Source organism: Lutjanus erythropterus, chromosome 18, assembly GCF_056507025.1.
Source record: "Lutjanus erythropterus isolate fLutEry1 chromosome 18, fLutEry1.hap2, whole genome shotgun sequence".
Lineage (NCBI taxonomy): Eukaryota > Metazoa > Chordata > Actinopteri > Lutjaniformes > Lutjanidae > Lutjanus > Lutjanus erythropterus.
Genome location: NC_139334.1, coordinates 90,001 through 110,000, shown reverse-complemented (window position 1 = coordinate 110,000; position 20,000 = coordinate 90,001). Strand labels below are relative to the sequence as shown.

Here is a 20,000-nt window from a genome sequence, read left to right as displayed (position 1 = left end):
AAGATATAAAACACATTTTCTCATTTTGAGTTTAATTTTATGTTTCCTAATCCAACGAACGGCTCCACCAGACAAAACTATTTATAAAAGACACATTTCTTTGTCCTCAATTAAAAATAGTTGTCCAGGACTCGGCGAGCTCTCGGCTCTGTGAAAACGAATGATTATTGATCCGCTGGTCAGGATGAGAGCGGATCAGCTGATCTGTTGGTTTAGTCAAAGAAAAGATGCTAAACTGATCCTAGAACAGAGACATTTATCTTCAACCGATGTTTATTTTGGAGTGAATCGCTCTGAGGAAAAAAAGGCCGTGAACCAGACGGAGACAGAGGACATGTCCCGAGTAACATCACTGTCTAAAGACAGAAACCTGATCAGGAAACAGTTTGACTTCTCTTCCCCTCAGCGAGAGACGGTCATGTGACATCCTCCTCATCCATATTCTTCAGACATGTTTATGATCCATCTACACTTTCATTGTCCCGTTTGTCCAAACTGTGATTAGTGTCCGGTAGGACGGACAGGATGTGATGTCATGTGACCAACAGTTTGTCCTCTATTAAAGAATACATGTTTTTGTCTCACAGCTGAAGACCTGTGTGGACCAATCAGCAGCAGGCAGAGCAGAGACTCACCCACGGTGTAGAGGCTGGCGTCCGTCAGCTTACTGATGACGGCCTCGCTGGACAGACCCTCGTTAGTCTTCACCTCCACTGTGGAGCCCACCTGAGGGACGGACAGAGACCAGAGTGAGGACGACAGGGGACAACTGACTCATCTCAACAAGACTCATCTGTTTCCACGGCGACAGTGAGTCACTCCGCAGGAAGCTGAAGGCTCATCATCATCATCGTCGTCTTACCCTCAGCGGTCCTTTGACCTGGTCGTCCTGCACCACCTGGGACGTACTCTCACCTTTCAGAGTCACCTGAAGACACGGACAGACAACAGTGAGGATTTACTGACGGACAGAGACACTGAGGACAGGGACAACTGTGGACAAATGAGAAAAATACTTCACCTGGTAGTTTCATGTCTGCAACATATCTAACGATTATTGGCCAATAATCTGTTTCTTGATTAATTGATTAACTGATCACAGCCTTGTCGGTTAATAAATACGTCCAAACGTGGAGCACGTGGACGTACGTCCCACTGTGACAGGACTCATTCATCAATTGATCATTTTTAGATTTTAGCTTCTTAAAAGTGAATATTTTCAGGTTTCTCTACTCGTCTCTGACAGTGATGAAAGACACTGATCAATAAATTCATTGATAACAAAAATAACTGTCAGAGCAGAGACTTTAGAGACGGGTCCAAATGTTCCAACCTCCTGAGCGTGTTAAACATGAACATCTTCTGGTTTCTGAGGACGTCGTCTTGGACTTGATCGACATTTTTCACTTTTTTCTGATATTTTGTGGGCCGAATTAAATAATCAATCAATAATGAAATGAATCATTGAAACAGAAGTCCCAACAACACTGTGACCGGATTAATTAATTGACTGATGGAGAAAATAATCCACAGATTAATAAGAACAATCGTTAACACGCTAACAGAAACTAGCATCACAGTTAATAATCTAAAACTGATCCGTTTTACTTCACATGCTGAACATAAAACAACGTGTGTGTGTGTGTGTGTGTGTGTGTGTGTGTGTGTGTGTGTGTGTGTGTGTGTTATTTCCTCTGATGTGTGGAGACAAACTTATCAGCTGCCGACTCCACACTGAGCAGCTACAGCAGCCTCAAAGGGTCAAAACTCAAACATCACAACAGGTTTGTGGCTCTTTTTAAATCCCGCCTCACGTCACTAGAAACCATCGTATCGAAGAGCCGCAGACACGGAGCGGTCAGGAGGTCAGGGTGGTCTCTGAGCACGCTCAGGTGTGAGGGGGACTTCCTGTCCCCGTGTCTCTTACCTTCACCTTCACCATGCGTTTCACAGTCTTGATCTTGGCCTCGCAGAAGGCTCCTCTGTACTTGGCGCTGACATCCGTCCCCACTGTCAGGTAGGCAGGCTCGTCCGCTGCCTGAAACACACACGCAGGTAAGATGAGAACACTCCCAGCATGCACTGCAGCACACAGGAGAGCAGCCGCAGCTGATTTGTGGTTCAATTTCTGTCTGACAGCTGATGTTTGTGGCTCGGTTTCATAATCAGCTTTTTTTCAAAGAAAGAAAAAGTCTAAATTCTCTGATTTCAGTTTCTTAAATGTGAATATTTTCTGCTTTCTTTCCTCGTCTCTGACAGAAAACTGAATATTTTTGAGCTGTGGACAAAACAAGACATTTGAGGACGTCATTAATTATCAAGAACCAGTTGTCTGTTTCGTCTTCTGTCTTTTTTGTAGTTCTTTTAACATTGTTTTTTGTCTTATTATGTTTTGTCGTGTTGTTTTATCTTTGTTGTTGTTTGTAGCAGTTAGCATCATTAGCAGCTAACATCAGCCTCACGACACGCTAACGTTACTGACGTCACAGGTCGCTTCATGCCGTCACTCACCTGAACTAAAGAAGCTTTGAGTTAAAATTGATAAATCCGCGTTGATTTGTTTGTTTGTTGTCAGTGGCATGTCTCTAGAATTACCCATGATCCCTCGCTGCTCCGTCACATGACGTCTGTCGTGGAGAATTAATTCAAGTTCTCGCTTGAGATCTCAGACTCAAGTTCCAGATAAAAAATTCTCATCTAATCATTATACATGACTGAACGTCTCACTACATGTACAGACTTTCAGTTATTTAACTTTCATCGTCCTCATTCTGGACAAAAGTCCATTTACTGAGGAAACAGAGGCGTCTCGACACCAATTAATGATTTATTCACTGTGGTTTGATCTTGTGAAGAATTCAGTGACTTAAAAAACACAGACGCGTAAATAAAAATGTAGGGACTTTTACTTTGGAGGGTTCAGACTGAACCAGTGTTTTTTTTTGTTGTAATCTGAGTATTGATGTGTTTTAATCACAGTCTGATCTGACAGCTGACATTTTTCAACTTGTATTCGTTTGAACGCAGAACAAAGACGAGATATTTAACGTTCAAACTGATCATCTTTGGTGTTTTTTTGTAAATATTCACTCGTTCTGTTGCTTCAGGAGAAACAAAAGACTGAAAGTTTTGTTGTTTTTGTTTGGAACGTAACAGGAGACAGGATCATGACTGGGTATTAAAGGGGCGTCCTGGAAAGACTCTGGACGGGGTAAGATTCACCACTTTATACTTCAATACTTTATAATAGTTTCAACACAAAACTGCAGGAATTTATAGATTTGACCATCTACGATCCATAATATCATTCAAAGATTCAGAGAAATCTCTGAAAACCAACACTGACTGTCTGTGACCTTTGACCCCTCAGGCAGCGCTGCATTAAAAACCCTCATCATTGTATAAAGGACACTACATGGACTCTACCATGCAAAGAGAAAGACATATATCAATAACGTCCAGAGACACTGCAGACGTCTCTGGACCAGAGCTCATCTGAGATGGACGGACGCAAAGAGGAAAAGTCTGCTGTGGTCTGACGAGTCCACATTTCAGACTGTTTTCACTGATCATGGACGTCGTGTCCTCCGGGCTAAAGAGGAAAAGGACCGTCCAGATTGTTCCCAGCACTGACTTCAACAGACAGCAGCTGTGATGGTATGGACGGATTCAGAGAGACACATGCTGCCATCACTGACGTCTTCTTCAGAGACGTCCCCGATTATTTCAGAGGGACGATGCTGCTAATGTGGTGCATCATGACGCACAAAATACGACAACAGAGACTGTGGACTGTTGAGCAGCTCAAGAATATCAAGAAAGGAAGCTTTTTTTAGACTCAACTTTAGATCAGTAAACTAGTCTAGAATTAGTTTAACGGTGCCGACTAGTGAGGGTAGCAGCATTTACTGGACCAATCACAAACATCTTGAGGCGGTTCTGTAAACCAAACTACACACCTGTGTCGTCTGCAGCCGTCTGTGTCTGTTTGGGAGTATAATCCAGGCTTGAGGCTGACTGAAGGCTTTTTTTTTCTATTAAAAACTGCATCTCACAGCATTTAACCTCAGAACCCGCCTCTCCTCAGCTGCTCTGTGACGGACAGCTCACACGTCCACGCCTTGACACAAACTAGGACCACAACTGGCTGAGCGACAGGCCGTCATTTACGGCGGCCATCTTTGTTTGGATCCCAGAGTGAAGACTCGTCTTTAGAGACCCTTCAATATTTCATCATTAATTCATCTGCTGCAGGTTTCCGTCTCCCTCACCATCACACCCAAACATCCACGTTATCACAAAGCTTCATATCGGTGGGTTATCGATAATTATTGATCGTCGTTGAAGTTGTGACTGATATGTTGTGAACTCCTGGAAGTGGCTGAGGGGATAAATTATATTGCAACAATATTACAGGGACGACTATCGGTGCTTTCACAAAACGTGAGCTCATTTAATAAATAATCATCAGTAATGTGGATATAATGCCTCAGTGAGTAAAGACAAATAATAGATCAGCTGGAACAGTCTGGTCAATTCTCAAAATGACATCACTGAACTGTAAAGCAGCCAGTCTGACATATCACCATATAACCATATCCAAAATCTATCATGACATCTGGTGTCATATCACAATATAATATAATATCATTATACTGCTCAGCCCTACAAAGATACTGAATTTGACAGAGAAGTTTCTTTTTTATTTCTTTAGATATCACAGTAATATCATTATTTGGGATTATTTTGGCCACAATACTCATGTAGTGAAAATCTGATATTATGACAGCTCTGATTGGCAGTTAACTTTCTGTTGACTGACTAACAGATTAAAGGGAAATGTCAGATTATTTGAAGTGTGGTTCTATGAGGTTCCTTCAGTAGATGGAGGTCGACATGCCTCCCGTTTGGAGAAGCAGCAGGAGTTACTGGTGTATGAAGCTAATCAATGTCCTGCTGAGGACAGAGTCAGCAGGGACATAGACACATAAAAAAAACAATCACTATCAGTTTAAGTGTTCACTATATTTAAAATGTTTTCACCTCTTTATCTTTCTGTCAGACAGACTTTTCTGACAGGAAACCACTGTTATATCAGACAAATATCACCCTCCATAAACCAACCAAACTCCATTGACCAAATCAGTCATTTTAGCTCACAGTAAACAGGAGTTGTTGGTCTGCTGCCTCCATCTGTTAGTGTGTTTGTGTTGTTGTGAGACTTTAATGTTTCAAAGGGTTTAGTTCATATAACAGTGGTTTCCTGTCAGAAAAGTCTGTCTGACAGAAAGATAAAGAGGTGAAAATATTCTACATGTAGTGAACACTTAAACTGAGAGTGACTGTTGTACACTGACTGTGGAGAAGTGCCTCATACATCCACACTAACAATAATCTGAAGTGTCCCTTTAAAGGACCGATCGTGTCTGTCTTATTACTGTGTATTATCAGTGTGTGTTGTGTTTGTGTCTCCAGTGAAAAAAACTGAGATGAAAGACCAGTTAAACTGGACAGAGATGAGTCTTTGAACTGGAAAGACACCAGTAGAAGACCATCAGAGCGCAGTTTGGACCTGATCTCACGGTGGGGACAGTGTGGGGACATGTCTCCTTTAGGTCAAACACTCACCTTCATGTCTCCGGTTATTTGAGGGAGTCCAGCTCGAAGGACTGTAGATCACTGTAAGACACAGACAGAGGACAGACAGGGACACAGTGTCAAACTGTCCTAAGCTGGTATAATCATGCTAAGCTAACTTGAGTTAGCTCAGGGACTCTTTCCTGCTCGGTGCAGCCCCCCCCCCCCCCGGCAGGAGCAGATCAGATCTGTGGCACAAACAGCTTCACTAACATGGAGTCAACATGGAGGAGAAGCAGCGGTGAGGAGCGGAGGAGGAGCAGAGAGGAGCTCCTTTCAGCTCCTCTCTGCTCCTCTGAGTCACGTCGCCATGTCAGCTCTACTAGCTCCGTTAGCTCTGTTAGCTCGGCTCAGCTAACTTCACCCCCCCCCCCCCCCCTCGAGCACCGCCCGCGGCGGGGCAGAGCCGGGCTGTAACACGACCGAGTCCCGACACCAACACGACCCGAGCGGAGGCTGTGTACCCCGGGTTAAAGCGGGGGGCAGAGCGGCTCCGGAGCTGCTACAGTTAGCCTGTTAGCATATTAGCTAACAGGCTGTTTGTGATCATTTAAAGCGTTTGATCGCAGCACCGCTGAACTGACTTTATATCTCACACAAACACACCGAGTGACTCCGGATCACTAACTGATCGGATGTATTGATCGATCATCTCCGTGTGAGTGTGTTATATTGTGTGTCTGCGGCTCCACGAAGCTTCACATTTCTTCAGTGAAAAACAAGCCGCTGCCGCTCAGCCCGCCGCAGCCTGAGCGCTCCCTGCGGCCTCTCGGTGCCCTCCCCCCGGCTCTCTGCCCGCGGCCCCACCGCCGCCGTGTCCCGCAAACAGTTTGAGTTCGGTTCGGACGGATTCTGGAGGTTTTATACTCACACTGAGTCGCGGTGCTTCTCCTCTTCTTCTTCTCTCTGCTCGGGTTCAGACGCGATTCACGAACAACAAGCTGTTGAGCCCCGAGCTCTGTTTCCCGACACGCGATTGGCTGCGCTCACAGCGGTGGTCGCCGCGGAGTAATCCGATTGGTCGAGCGATTCCTCCATTTTAATAGGACATACCTCTTCTGACGACTCCATTGGTCGATACGAACGCGGCGCCACGAGGGAAATGACGACATCTGCTGGACAAATGTCCAATCAGAGTCGAGTACGAAAGAAAAACTCGCCACTGAAGAGCACAATTGGCCTCGCGCGTTTTGTTCCCAGCAGCGGCGCGTCTCTATTGGCTGAGCGGGCTTCCTTGTCTGTACCGACACTGCGAGAAGGCCCGCCCCGATACGTGCCGAAGCTCCGCACACCAAACTCCATTCAAAAATCCTCAGAGTTAATATCGCCTTGTTTATCGACGAGGCTGTGTCCGTGGGAGAAAAATACTCGATACATGTCGGAAAAGATCAGACTCTCCGACACATTTACTCACAAGCAGCGGTTAATTGACAAAACATTAAACATTAACACCGGCTGACATGTTTACCACCGCCTTCAAGTGCTAATGCTGCCGGATCGAAACAACCGGAAGGAGAGGTCAAATACTGAACTAAAGTTTACTTTATTTTCATAAACTCGCTGCTTGCTGTACTGACAAGTACGCCGGAGTTCAGAGGTGTGTTTGTGGCTTTGGTAAATGTCATTAGTTTTGTTCGATCACGTCAGTATCTCGTCGAGGACGGCCGTAAACATTCAGTGACCACTTTTGTAAATGAACTTTGGCGATGCGGTTTCCATACGCGAGACAACGTCACGTATGGAGGGACTGTGTTTTCAAGATCCTCCACAGACCGCTCGTCTGCGGGTTCACAGCTCGGACAGTCAGTGAAGAACCTGCAGACACACACATTACGGCACAATCACGGCAGCAGATGGCGGCTACAGCTCAACACGGTCAATGTTTGTGGCGCCGTTTGTAAAGAGCCGAGTGGGCGGGGCCATGTGGGCTTTTACGTAACAGGAAGAGGGTGACGGCAGAGCCGTACGTCATGTTCCTCTTTGGGAGGTTATTTTCTGAACAGATGCAGAGTGAGCAGACAGACAGGTTTTAATCTCATCTCATTCATTCATTAACAATTCAACAGTAAATGTTGTTGAAAAGTGTCAAAGACAGAAGCTTCATATTTGTCTATAAAACACTTCCTGTCTTAAAGTAACATTGTCAAACTCTCGGCTTCATTATAATCAGCTGATTGTCAGACAAATAACACACAAAAACAACGTTTTCCTCAATAGTTTTTATTTTCAAAGCTGAATTTCATCCAACCAAAAGCAAAAAACCACATGAATGTTCATCAACTATAAAACATAAAAAAGAATCGGATGTGTGTGTGTCTGTGGTCAGCAGAGATGAAGAGTGTGTGTGTTCAGAGGGCGGAGAGGGTCAGTGCTGAGTTTACATGTTGTCTTCGTCGGAGTCGTCCTCCTCCTCCAAAGAATCCTGAAAGACACAAAAACACGACCATCAGCTGACTGAAGCTCTGACGTCCCGTTCACACCTGGCGCCGGTTCTGAATGTGTGACCTGAAGCAGTGCATCCTGGTCCACGTCCTGTCAAGTCCACAGGAAACAGCTGTCTGATTTCTGATTGGTTCGCTGTGATGTAAACGATGTGTTTGGGCTCTGAGCTGCAGTGGATGTTTGTGGACACATTACACCAAACTCCATTTAAAAATTGTGCTATTTTGAGAGTCGATGAGTGAGGAGAAACTTTATAAACACTGTGAAACACCGTCTCCCTAAACATTTGTGTCTTCTTGTAAAGGTCTTCTTGGTTCTTTGGATATAATAATCACTGTGGGCGGAGTTTAGCGTGGAGCTGAACTGAAAATAAACGTCCAAATGGACAGTGACGGTCATTCAGCCGATAAAACAGTCCTCCTCTGTATTTACATACAGAGCAGGAAGTGAGATCTGATCACAAGTGGTCACTGAGACACACCTGGAGACACGATGTGACAACTGAGCTGAACTCAGATCAGCCAGGTGTGAACAGTCTCCATCTCTGTGTGTGCGTGTGTGTGTCCCGCTTACCTTAGCGTACTTCTCCGCCTCCTCTCTGACGTCTTTGGGTACGAGCTCGTGTCGTCCGTTTGTGACTGAGGGAGAGAAGATAGACAAGAGTCATGTGTTGCCATGGCAACGTGAGCATCAGCAGGAAGAGGAGAAGGCAGCAGAGCGTTCCCGGTCCAAGTGTCCGAGGGGAGTTCAGCTCAGGGATTGGTCAGACAGCCAAGAGGAAGTGACATCACAGGGGTTCAGTCCAGTGAGCGAAACCTTCCTGACTCTCATCATCCCCCCCCCGCTAACACCGATCAGCTGTATTGATCGGTCTGATCAGCTGAGGATCTGTTGGTTTATGTTGCTGCACATTTTTAAAGGCTGATTTCTGTGCAGGTAAAAAAAGGAAGTAGCAACTTTAAGATGAAAAAAAAAAGCAGAAGTGTGAGGCTACAGACAGACAGATAAAAGCAGCAGTAGAAGAAGAAAAGCAGGGAGCTGATTGGTCGACTTCTTACCTTCTCCAACCCAGCTGAGCTCCAACTCAAACGCTTTGTCCTTCACCTCGTCGTGAACGATGTAGATTCTGAAAACAGACAGGACACGCTCAGGGCTTTTACTTTGAAAAAACACACAACGGCTCCTCCGAAACGCGACAGACGGTCAGCCTGTGTGGTTTAACAGCACGACTCACTCTCAGTTTAACGCCAACAGAGTGTCTGTGAGTTCGTGCGATTCATATCTGAACGTCTATAAGCAGCGTTGGACGGGTCCTCGCACCTCCACGCCACTTGGGGCGTGCAGCGGCTGCGGACCTGAGGACAGATGCCTACCAGTCGACGAGACTCTGAACTTTCAAGCTCTTTGGACTCCACAGGAAGGAGTTCAGTTAGTGTCAGCTGTGGTCTGCATGAACACAACAGAAATCTGAGTTCCAGTGAGCGTTACTGACCGAACCAGACGCTGTGGGACAGCTAACGCTAACGTTAGCATACGTTGATATGTGTGTTGATATTTCAGAATGAATTGATGTCTTTGCTTTAATGTTGTGTATCCCTATCAAAAGGTAAATACAGGTCAAATAAATCAATAAATAAAATAAATAAACCCAACAGACATCAGCTGATTGACACGAGTCACCCAAAACTGATGTGAAAAAAGAGGATTGGTCAGACAGCCAAGAGGAAGTGACATCACAGGAGTTCAGTCCAGTAAGCGAAACCTTCCTGACTCTCATCATCCCTCCCCTCCTGACACCGATCGGCTGTATTGATCGGTCAAACGGTAACGCCGGCCAGAAGGTGGCCGACTGCTAACGTTAGCTACGGCAGCTAATGTGTCGTTAAATCTGTAGTTTTATCTTGAAATACGTCCTCGTGTCCCTCCAGATTCTCTCTATCGTCGTCTTTCCAGTTGTTGATCAATCAGGAAGCAGCGAAATTAAACTGATTGTTCAGATTCTCAACACCCTGAGAGTGATGTCACAGGAAAATGGCCGCCGTGTGAATGTGGTGAACACTCAGGAGACGATCAGCTGATCGGTGTTGATAAAGTTTTGTTTGGATGGAAGTGACTCACATTTTGGCGACCTCTTTTACCAGCTCCCTGCACGTCATCTCCTTCATCTGAAACACACACACACACACACACACACACACACACACACACACACACACACACACACACACACACACACACACACACACACACACGGTTACATCAGGAGGAAACAGACTATTTTCAGACCGAGTGTCTGAACTTATTTTCATTATCAATCTGATTATTTTCTCCATCAATCGATTCTTTAATGACAAACTCAGCTTCAGAAAGTGACGGCCATGTTTGTCTGACTGTCAGTTCAGTTCACAACATTTTATTTGCACGAGTGTCTTTTTAACTTAACTAATGTTAAATATATTATTTGGTAATTGTGTTACCAAACCATTAATTGACCCGGCTGATTAATCTTCTTTGGAACAACTAATTGATTGATTGACTGACAGAGGAGTTGATCAGCTTGTTGCAGCTGTGATCTGGAGGTGAAGATTCAGACTCACCTGCAGTTTCTCGATCTCCGTCTTGGCGGCTTGTTTCGCTTTTCCGATGGCGCAGCCCCAGTAACCCTGAACACACAAACACAGTCTGGTTACTGGTCTGACTGGGACGTTCTGTCCCGTTATTGGAGTTCAAACAGGGAAGTGACTTAAGATTATTAGAAAACTGCTTGGTCTTCTAATAATCTTCTCATTTTCCCATTTATTTATTTATTCATTGCTTTAGAAATGTTTTATTTTTATTTGTTTACTTTTTCGTCTCACCTGCCGTCCATCTGTTTATTTTTTCCTCTTAGGTTTAGGACCCAGAGGCTGAGGGAGGAGCTTCAAGGTGAAGTAAATTTTGATATTTATTGTGTCTGATGTGATTTTGTTCTCTGCTCTTGTCACAAAACTCAAGACAGAAAAAGTTCTACAGTTGTTTTCCTGAGCAGGACCAACCGTATCCATCACGTTGCCATGGGAACCACAGTCGATGTGTGTCAGCTCATACTGACAATTGAAATCTTACACAGTAAATCTTATGCAGACCACTAGAAATGACGTTTTTAAGCTTGATTCTGATTGGCTGCTCAGAACTCTGACCGGAAAATTGATTAGTCAATCCTCTTGATCAGAGATAATATCTGATCACTTCAAACATTCATGTCACTTGAACTTGGCCAAAAGCTAAAGTGGAGTTCAGTCTTTTTCGTGTCCCGTCTGATTCTTCAGCATCACCGCTGATTTTTGCCGTAATATATTTTTTATATCAATCTGCTCATCTTGACTACGGTGGAAGTCACACGATTGGTCCACTTTGTGTGAAAAAAAAAAGTTAACACGATTCACCAAACACCACTTTACATGTGAACTCTGAGTGTGATGAAGAAAACCTGGTAAACAAAGACTTGGATGGAATTTTCTTTTTGTTAAAGTTGATTTAATATGAAAAAAACCCAAAAACCTACAGTTCAGGATCCGGTGTTGAACTTTTCAACAGTCACATGATCAAAGTCTGAGTGACTCACGTATGAGATGCCGGACGGGTCGACCATGTAGAGCTGAGGACCGTCGTCTTTATCGTACGAGCCCAGAATGAAACTGGAGAGAAAGAGATCGACAACATCAGAAACACAACAACAACAACAACAACAACAACAACAACCTCATCCTCACTGTGGCGTTCCTGAGCTGAAGAATCGGCTTCGTCTCTGATGTCACCCAACACAGACACCAGCCTCCCTCTCCTAAATAAACAGGATTAACGCAGTGGTTCCCAAACTGGGGGGCGGGCCCCTCCGGTGGGGCACAGAGCCACTGGCTGGTCACATGACCAGGACAGAAATACAGAGTGAAATAAAGTTAAATGATTTGTATCATGTGAACCATTATTTCACTAAAATGCAACTTTTTTATCAGTTAATTCCATCATTATTGTTAATGATCGATTAAAAATGTTGGGGGTGAATTTTTTTTTCCCCACTCCAAATCTAAAGTTATAAATTAAGAGCTTCCCGTTGTCATGACAACCAATAATTCTCATCCCCTTTAGACCCCAGCGGTCAGTCACAGTATAAATGAGTGATCTGAACATTTCTTTTAATCTATCTGGAGAAAACGATCATGTCTTAGTACGGGACACAGCAGAGGAGAGACACGGAGAACAGAAGAAGTGTCTCAACGTGACTCCTCAGCCAGTTTAAACGCTGGCTGCCTCACGTCGTACCTGAACGCAGCACGACAGAGCAGCTGATGAAGCTCAGCTCCTGGTGTCAGAACCAACACCAACAAACTTATGATTTACTGTAAGATGAAACCATGTGAGGGGAGTTCAGCTCAGGGATTGGTCAGACAGCCAAGAGGAAGTGACATCACAGGAGTTCAGTCCAGTGAGCGAAACCTTCCTGACTCTCATCATCCCCCCCTGCTAACACTGATCGACTGTATTGATCAGTTTGGTGGGACTGTGTGTGCAGCTGATCCTGTTTTCTCTCAGAGTTTTGTTGCTGTCTGTGTTGTACCTGAACGCACCACTCGGCTCATGTAACAGTCTGCGTCCACATACTGTTTTTTTATGCTCTGTGGACACCAACGCTCTGTGGACACCAACGCTCTGTGGACACCAACGCTCTGTGGACACCAACGCTCTGTGGACACTAGTTTGATGAACTGTTCAGTAGACGATGTGACGGTTTCAGACTCACCTGCAGCCAAACGGTCGCACGGCGCTGTACAGCGTGTAGGCGTGGACGTACATGGCCACTCTGTCTGACAGGTGCTGCAACAACAGGGAACACTGTTAGCTTAGCATCACACAAACACTGTTAGCCGCTGGTCATCTTCATGAACAATGAGCCTCATGCAGGAACATTTTAGATTTTTTATCGTAAATGTTTACAACTGAAATAAAGAGGAAGTGTCTCGATATGAAGACGACTTCAAGGGGAAAAAAAAGGACGTTCTCTTGGACAGACTTTATAAACCTGCACATGCAGATATATATACGACCAACACACCTGACAGCAGGTAATAACTCATCTTTAAATTCATGATGAGAGGCTTCATGTGCACATTTACAGTTATATTACAGTTAAACAGGAAAATATTGACGGAATTATGAAGTGAAATTTATTTTTCAGCTTCAAACTCGACTTTAAAACAACTAAAACTACATACAGAGCAAAAAAACTTATTATTTATCACCTGAAAGGAACCAGAGAGAAAAAGTCAACAAGTTTTCATAAAAAAAAAAAAATCTCACTGTGTAAAGAGGTGAACTTGTGGAACAGACGGAACGAGGAACTGAAAACATGTCGGACATCAAGCTGGTTTAAACAAAAGTGTAAAAATAAACTGATCAGACGGTGACAGTGACACACAGAGGGACAGGAAGTGACAGTGTGTCTGCTGTCCTTTGTGTTGTTACTGTGATCGTCTCGTCTGTGACAGTTTTCTGTCAGAAGTTTTAGATTTATTCTTATTTCTGTTTGCAGACTGAAATAAATGTTACATTCTTAAACAGCAGCTGCACGACACAAACGTGTACAATCAAATTCTTTTCAGCTGATTTAAAGTCACTTCCTGAGTTTTACGTTTCCGTTCCAGCAGCTGAAGCTCTGAACACGTCTCAGTCTGACGGAGACCGAGCCGCTCGCTCTCTGCTGCCACCCTCAGGTTCACAGTGTGTACAACAGGCTGACTGCAGGTTCTCTGGTTCCACCAACATCCTTCTCTTGTACTGAGAGGATCAATATGACTCCTGCTCATCTATATTTACACAGTAATTATTCTTCTTCACTGACGTTTTAGGACATGAGGAGAGGTGGGGTGGCGCCCTCTACTGACCAGCCGCCACTCGTCAGAACCGTGTTCACAGACAGGAACAGAGAGACAAACCTTCAGTGGGATGTCGTGTCCATAGTTCGATCTGAAACTGGAGGCTTCTTCTCTGGCGACGTCGGCGAGCGAGCGCGCATCGGCCAACAGGCCGGCTACTGCCTGGAGAGAGAGAGAGAGAGAGGAACAGACGGGAGGTGAGACAGACTCTGTCGACTCGCGTCCATCAGAGACAAGAGACTGTCAGAACATCGCCAAATAAAAACTCTGTCATTTTATATAAAGAATGTAGTGATGTTCCACTATGTTTCAAAAGCCAAGTGTGTGTATCGTGTTCTACAGGTTGTTCTGTGCTCTGCTGCGCCCTCTGCTGATGACACCCTTGATTACAATGATGGTATGTGTGTGTGTGGTTACCATGCCAACATGTCTGTCAATGTTGAAGATGCGTTTGTTGGAGCCCTCCTCGTACAGTTTGGACAGAACGAGCTTCTCCACCCCGAACACGACACCGTCCTTACAGCGAATCGCAATGGCCGTGCTGAACGAACACACACACACACACACACACACACACACACACACACACACACACACACACACACAGTGCATTAAGTCACCCAGCTGGTGTCCGTGTTTCCACTTCAGTCTAGAACCTCAACATGGATAAACTCATCTATTATATGTGATATTATTTCATATCTTTAATCCTGATATGACAGGAGATTCAGAGACTTAAACACCTGACAAATAAAGACGCTTCACCACACTGGAACATAAAAAAATCATTTAATATGACTACTAATCACTGGTTTAAATTTAGATCCTATCCCAGAACCCTGTCTCTGATTGGTCACCTCTGTCATGTGACTCTCACATGAACCGCTCAGGTTTATTTGGTTTGTGGTCTGGGTCCATCTTTGTTTCCTCCTCCTTACAAACGGTTTTATTTATTAGCAGTTATCAAATGACAACAAAGACTAAAGTTGCCGCCATGTTTAACCTAAAAACCTTAAAAACCAAGGTGACGTCTTTAAATGTCTCGTTTAGTCAGATCGAAAACATGAAGTTTAACTTGTTAATAAACAGGAATAAAGTGGGAAAAATCTCCATATTTGAGAAAAAAAGGATTTTCTGCCACAACGAATGAAAGATTAGACTCAAACCCGTTCATCGATTATCAGAATAGGTGTCAATTACGTTATCAATTACTTAGTAAGTTATCAATTACTTGTCAGTCTGCTCACCTGCTGTTCTCTACGGCCTTCATTGCGTACTCCACCTGAAACACTCGGCCATCTGGAGAGAAGGTGGAGGCCGACAGGTCATACTGCAACACACACACACACACACACACACACACACACACACACAGAGGGAGAGAGAGAGAGAGAGAGAGAGAAGTTTATGTTAGCAGGTACAGAACAGGACTTTTTTAAAAGTGACCTCAGTTCTTCACTTTAAATTCAGACACACCTCATTTCTTTCTTATTGTTATTGTCTGTGATTAACTCCTGTTATTAACTGTTGTGTCACTATTATTGAATATAATTATTAATATAGGCACTGTGGGAAATATTGTAGACTGGTGACCAAAAAAACAAAGGCTCTATTTCATACATTTTAAGGTGATTTTCACTGATAAACCACATCACTATCTTGCAAGTAGGAATGTAACAATATATCAAATATCACAATAAAAAAATGTCTCATTACTGTATCAGACTGTGACGATATCTATACTGATAGTACATGTTTGATTATTGATTTACACATTTTATAAGAGGACTGCTACTGGACTGTTTGTCAGATTTATTTATTTAAATATCCCAATAGATATTGTGTTGTGGACTTGCTGACATAATTACATCTCCAGATCTCGTCTCTTCATTTATCCATTAAAGTTGGGACGAACATAATTAATTCATTTACAGCAGAAAAAACATCTAAGACGTGAAATAAATCTAACAGCTAAAACTGATCACTGATTAAAGTTTAAATTCAGATGGGTTTAGTTTTTCAAATAAAACGGCGTGGCCACCTTGACTCATTAAGGTGTCTGGTGTGTTTTAAGTAGCATCAGGTGAACCACAGGTAACCCGCTGTGACTCAACTTCATCTCATTACTCTCCATCATGTCCTCTTGGGAGCTGCATATTGCTGCTCTGTCGTTGATTTTTAACTGAATTAATACTTCAAGTAAATCAAATGAAGTCCGGTTGAAAGAAAACACCTGCGAAGGTTAATAAAACGTGTTAAAATATCTTTTAAGTAGCGCGAACTTCAGCTGCCACGCAGAGAGACTTAAATCTGCTGTTTTCTGAAGGGAGTTTGGTGTGAACCGGAGCTAACTGTTAGCATCGACTCTGATGCTCTCAGTCTGTATCGTTCTGTTAAATGAACTACAGTGACTCTTTCTGTGACGAAGCTGCAGTGGCAGTTTATTTCTGTTAGCTTTAACTTTCTCACAGCAAACTGGGTTTTAATTTAACTCGAACTTTAAATTAAAGTTATACTTTCAATTTCAGTTTAGCTTCGGCTAACAGGCCTCATTGTGACTCAGCAGGCTAACACGCTAACTGGCTAGCTATCGACAAATGATTCTGAATGATTTTCAGGACAAAGGTGGATAAAGTTTGTGTCGGTGGACCAACATGAGACACACAAACTCTCAGAATGAAGTTACACTTGAAGTTTGAACTGAAAGAAGCACAGAAACACTCACCCCGGTCCCGATGGAGCTCATTTTAACTCAAACTGTCTGTGATCTGCCTGCTGCTCCTGCGCATGCTCCAACGATACTTCATCACGTCCGGTTACAGCCTTCACAATAAAAGCCTCAGTGACGACTCGCCCTAAAACAGGGCCCCTAAGGAGTTCTTCAAGTCTGTTAAATACCTCAGATTTCTTTCTGTCTTCAGAGGCAGTATATATACATGAATTATGCTGTGTTTTTCACCCCGATAAAAACAATCCAACTTTAAAAACTACCTGGAATAATTAATAATTATAATAACATCTTGAAATTTAGTTTTGTCTTTCTCCTGCGTCACCATTACAACTTTTTGTTTGAATGACAGAGGGAGAGTTTGCTTGTTCTTGTTACAAAGCTTTTCACTTTTACATCAGTCCCATTTGAGAAGAGCTACTGTGATTGTTTTCCTTCTGTGAGGAACACGTCATGTGACCAACTGCATTTTAAAAAAAGAAAAAACACCAACAGCTGACTTCAAAGCTTAGTCGAAAAGTAACAACAACCTTCCTGGAAATTTAGTGGAGTCAAAAATACAATATCTGTCTTTGAAATATAGCGGAGTGAAAGTAATAAGTTTCCAAAAAAAACAAAAACAAATACTCAAGTAAAGTACAGATACTCAAAAATGTACTTAAGTACAGTACTCAAGTAAATGTACTTCACTTCTGTCCACCACTGAATGTATGTCACCCTCGGTGATGTCCTGAGGACGGAAAAGGAGCCGATTCTGTGGAGTGATGTTGTCTCTGTGGTTTCTGAATGTACAGACGGAGTGAGACATCAGCTTTTATTTTGACTTCTGCTGTGAAGCGGAAACAGGAAGTGCTTAGGAGTTTGTTGTCAGCAACAGTTGCCGTTGTTTCTGTTTCCGCCAGATTGTTTGTTTCTACTTTAATTCTTTAACTTTCAGTGTGTTTGTGTGTTTATGAACTGAATGTGATTTGTGACGTTTATAAAGTCCAACTGTGTTCAGTCTGTGAGGCGTTATAACGTCCGTTATAAATGTCTCCGCTCTGTCGTTAAGCTGTAGCGGGAAGTTTGAACGATGCTAACATCAGTTAGCCTGCGGGCTAGCAGTTAGCTCATCATCCACACAACTACTTTAATTAAATCAGTTAATTATTGATTATTGATTAGTCTGACCGTCAGGATGTTACACCAGCTGTCCTCCGGTCCGGACCCGGATCAGTCCTCCTGCAGCTCGGACACCGGCTCCGTCCTGATCCGCTCCACTAGAGTCCTCCTGAAGGACCTCAGACCAGGACCAGGACCAGGACCCGGTTCGGTCCAGATCACTGTCCAGAAGCTCTGTGGAGATCCGGCTCCGGTCCACCGGCCTCCAGAGACCGAACAGCTGCGGCGGAACCCCGGGACACAGAGACAACAGAGGCCGGACAGAACGGGTCCTCAGCCCGGTGAGACACACACACACACACACACACACACCGGGGACAGGTGGACACACACACACACACACACCGGGGACAGGTGGACATACACACACACACACACACACACACACCGGGGACAGGTGGACACACACACACACACACACACACACACACACCGGGGACAGACACACACACCTGACAGATGAGACAGAACTTTATTGATCCTGAAGACTCCAGACTCAGTAAAATAAGAAAAACAGCATTAAAGTGGTGGAAAGTAATCAAGTACATTTACTCAAATACTGAAACTGAGTAGAGGTTTGATCTACTTTCACTTCACTGAACTATTTAGACTTTTTTAAAACTACGTTCATCTGACGACTTTAGTTTATTTGCAGTTTCAGATTAAAAACACAAAATATATCCATCGAATACATTAGGATATTATTTGATCAATACATTTTTATTGATCACCACCAGCTTTTAAAATAAATATTTTCACCAATAAATTCTATTCAATGAATCATGTGACTGATCATGTGTCAGTTTGTCTCTGAAGTTTCACCCAGTATCACAGAAAAAAAGTCCAAAATGTGAAAATATCTTTGTATTTTTTCGTATTTATTATTTTTGTACATGTTAAATGAACGTGTGTGTGTGTGTGTGTGTGTGTGTGTGTGTGTGTGTGTGTGTGTGTGTCAGGAGTGTGTGCTGACAGACTGAAGAAACCTGAACTGACCAAAGAGAACAGAGTGAGTTTCCTCTCCTGTGTCATCATGTTTGTCCTGTTTATTGATTATTGATTACTTTGATCCCATTGACTGTTTCCTTGGCAACAACGACTTCCTGGAGTCCAGATTCAAATCAGAGACATAAAACGATCAAACAAACAAAACATCCAATAATGAAACATTATTTATGTGATGTTTTTCAGTTAATTGATTAATTGATCCTGTCATGTCTGTTGATCGTTTTCTCCATTAATCAATAAGTTGTTTGGTCCATAAAAATGTCAGATTGTGATTTCAGTAAATGTTTATTTCATTACTCAGCCGTGTTATTTGACACAGTTTAATTCTGTTTGTTTGTTTGTTTGTTTGTTGGTTGGTTGGTTGCAGCAGCCTCCAGCAGACAGGAAGCTCCCTGCAGGGACACATAGAGACGATGGACAACCTGGTGAGACAAGCAGCTCCATCAATCAATAATCAATACTCGCTGTCAGGACAAACTGTCATCAGACACTGCTGAGCCTAAAACTAACATTTACAGTCTATTTTATTTGAACTCCTGATAATATTTGGTCAGATTTTGTTATTGATCATTGATTCATCAGTGGTTTATCAGCATTATTGTAGAATTGATTATTAAGTTGTTAAATGACATGAAATAATTTCCTGAAATATTTTGACGAAGCTGAAGTCATAAAACTAGAATCATAAAAAACAGATGATGTGTGGACGTCTCAGAGACAAAACAAACGTCGTTCCTCTGCTGACATCATCACTCTGCTGACATCATCTCTCTCAGGTGACGACGTCCTGACGTCACGTTTTGCTGCTGGTGGTCGAGGCGTCGTACTCGCTGCTCTGAAACAACGGTGAGACAAAATCAAAAAGGCTTCATGTCTAAAATGAAAGAAGTCGTCTCTGATGTGTTTTTATTAATGACATTTTATTTTGAAGGAGATGAACACATAATCAATAATAAATCAAATATTTGGTTAAAGGTTCACTGAAGGCTCAGACAGAGAGTTTAAAACAGGTTATAAACTCCGTCAGAACTTTTAAACTGACAGATTTGTAAAAGTGATTGAACTCTGAGGAGCACCTGAACGCCTCGTGTGGCCTTCACTGTCCGCTCGGT

The 20,000-nt window shown here is 43.2% G+C and overlaps 3 protein-coding genes and 3 non-coding genes across 6 annotated transcripts in view; 1 reads left to right on the top strand and 5 right to left on the bottom strand.

The window, feature by feature from the left end:
• Positions 1 to 7,436, bottom strand: part of arid4a (AT-rich interactive domain 4A) — a 21,108-nt gene extending 13,672 nt beyond the window's left edge. The window contains exons 1-5 of the mRNA XM_084742275.1: positions 6,509 to 7,436; positions 5,629 to 5,679; positions 1,928 to 2,038; positions 863 to 928; positions 636 to 726 (exon numbers count right to left, since the gene is read on the bottom strand). Coding sequence (XP_084598401.1) covers positions 636 to 726; positions 863 to 928; positions 1,928 to 2,038; positions 5,629 to 5,634 — 274 coding nt within the window. The 5' untranslated portion in view covers positions 5,635 to 5,679; positions 6,509 to 7,436. The remainder of the gene's footprint in view (positions 1 to 635; positions 727 to 862; positions 929 to 1,927; positions 2,039 to 5,628; positions 5,680 to 6,508) is intronic.
• A 405-nt stretch (positions 7,437 to 7,841) lies between these two features.
• On the bottom strand, positions 7,842 to 16,857 carry psma3 (proteasome 20S subunit alpha 3). The gene is made up of 11 exons (XM_084742657.1): positions 16,717 to 16,857; positions 15,239 to 15,321; positions 14,409 to 14,532; positions 14,052 to 14,153; positions 12,860 to 12,933; positions 11,684 to 11,756; positions 10,677 to 10,742; positions 10,198 to 10,244; positions 9,138 to 9,205; positions 8,653 to 8,717; positions 7,842 to 8,059 (listed from the first exon to the last, which is right to left on the bottom strand). Exons 1-11 carry the CDS (start codon positions 16,735 to 16,737, stop codon positions 8,015 to 8,017), a joined length of 768 nt encoding a protein of 255 aa, XP_084598783.1. The 5' UTR covers positions 16,738 to 16,857; the 3' UTR covers positions 7,842 to 8,014.
• LOC146310363 (small nucleolar RNA SNORD53/SNORD92) lies at positions 8,839 to 8,918 on the bottom strand. Its single transcript, XR_014772380.1, has one exon. It is a non-coding gene; the product is annotated as a small nucleolar RNA SNORD53/SNORD92 (small nucleolar RNA).
• LOC146310362 (small nucleolar RNA SNORD53/SNORD92) lies at positions 9,785 to 9,864 on the bottom strand. The gene has a single exon (XR_014772377.1). It is a non-coding gene; the product is annotated as a small nucleolar RNA SNORD53/SNORD92 (small nucleolar RNA).
• Positions 12,499 to 12,578, bottom strand: LOC146310361 (small nucleolar RNA SNORD53/SNORD92). Its single transcript, XR_014772378.1, has one exon. It is a non-coding gene; the product is annotated as a small nucleolar RNA SNORD53/SNORD92 (small nucleolar RNA).
• Positions 16,858 to 17,570: 713 nt separating the features above from the next.
• kiaa0586 (KIAA0586 ortholog) overlaps positions 17,571 to 20,000 on the top strand; it is a 41,468-nt gene continuing 39,038 nt past the window's right edge. Inside the window, exons 1-4 of the mRNA XM_084742937.1 lie at positions 17,571 to 18,161; positions 18,840 to 18,889; positions 19,256 to 19,313; positions 19,665 to 19,734. Coding sequence (XP_084599063.1) covers positions 17,897 to 18,161; positions 18,840 to 18,889; positions 19,256 to 19,313; positions 19,665 to 19,734 — 443 coding nt within the window. The 5' untranslated portion in view covers positions 17,571 to 17,896. The remainder of the gene's footprint in view (positions 18,162 to 18,839; positions 18,890 to 19,255; positions 19,314 to 19,664; positions 19,735 to 20,000) is intronic.